Source organism: Austrofundulus limnaeus, unplaced genomic scaffold (genome assembly GCF_001266775.1).
Source record: "Austrofundulus limnaeus strain Quisiro unplaced genomic scaffold, Austrofundulus_limnaeus-1.0 Scaffold564, whole genome shotgun sequence".
Lineage (NCBI taxonomy): Eukaryota > Metazoa > Chordata > Actinopteri > Cyprinodontiformes > Rivulidae > Austrofundulus > Austrofundulus limnaeus.
In genome coordinates this window covers 270,372-271,499 of record NW_013952966.1, presented here as the reverse complement: position 1 = coordinate 271,499, position 1,128 = coordinate 270,372, and the positions used below count along the sequence as shown (strand labels likewise).

General features: G+C 44.0%; 1 protein-coding gene across 1 annotated transcript in view; it reads left to right on the top strand.

Annotated features, from left to right (window-relative positions):
• Nucleotides 1-254: 254 nt before the first annotated feature.
• The window catches only part of aldh1l2 (aldehyde dehydrogenase 1 family, member L2), a gene marked incomplete in the record, with an annotated part of 44,459 nt that continues 43,585 nt past the window's right edge, over nucleotides 255-1,128 (top strand). Inside the window, 1 exon segment of the mRNA XM_014026528.1 lies at nucleotides 255-481. Coding sequence (XP_013881982.1) covers nucleotides 434-481 — 48 coding nt within the window.

Here is a 1,128-nt window from a genome sequence, read left to right as displayed (position 1 = left end):
ACCTAAATGTCCCCATGAAATAAAACAAAATTAATATATTTCAATACGTTTTTTTGGCATCTTTATATTACTTAATTATTTATTTAATTATTAAATTTTTACCTTATTTATTTATATGTTTATTTATTGTGTTTGGACTAAAACGGCAGTCCATACTAGCGCCGAAAAAACGCGAGAGCGATCAGACGAAAAAGTGCGCGCGGATGACAAACGTCGAATTAATCTGAAGCGTGAACGCGCACGCACGGCGTGAAGCAGGCAGGCAGCTAGCTGAGGTTGTGGCGTGCCCGCGCCGCACCAACACGCATGAGCGGCCAGTCGCGCACAGCTTCAGAGCAGCTAAGGCTTTTTTATTATTATTAATATTTTTCTTTTGACCCTCATATTTTTTTCCTATAACATCTCTGCGTTTTGAAGTCCAAACGTCGCCACCATGCTGTGGACGGCCTGCCAGGTCTTCAGGAAATTCTCGTCYTCGTCCGTGAGTACAGGCTGAACGTGAACACCGGCTGTTTCATGTCAGATCGGCTCGTTCTCAGCTCGTGGGTCGGTCAGAGGCGCTGGTTCCGTTCGGGGATCTGCAGCAACACCTTGTTGTGCGTTAGTAATCTACAGTTTGCCACGTTGTTGCTCGCTCGCATCTCTCCGCTGTGTGTCCCTATACTGTACAAGAAGGGCAGGAGTTGCATCATCATGTGGGCTCCAGCTGCTCAGGAACAAACCCAGCTGACACGTTTCACAGTGGGTCCCAGGAGTGAGGCTGTGCAGACAGGTGCAGCCCGACACAGAACCGGGCCCTGGGCTCCGGTACTTCTTCTCTTCCTGTTTGGCAGAGCTGGTCTGGAAGGAGCCAGTCTGAAAAGTTTGGAATTTGTTTTAGTGTTTTCCACGCTGTGAACCCTGGATTTAATTTGACTTTTGCACAATGAATATTAAAGGGATCCCCCATTAGTTGTAACGTTAGACTTTATATGATAAACATAWACTTTAACTGTAAAATAAAGACTGTAAAAATACTGTAGGATGTTCAGCTTTTATCATTTTTAAACTAAACATTAAAAAATATGTTACACGGATGGGACCATTTTATTTACATGCAAAGCATTCTGGGTAAATGATGATGTGGAT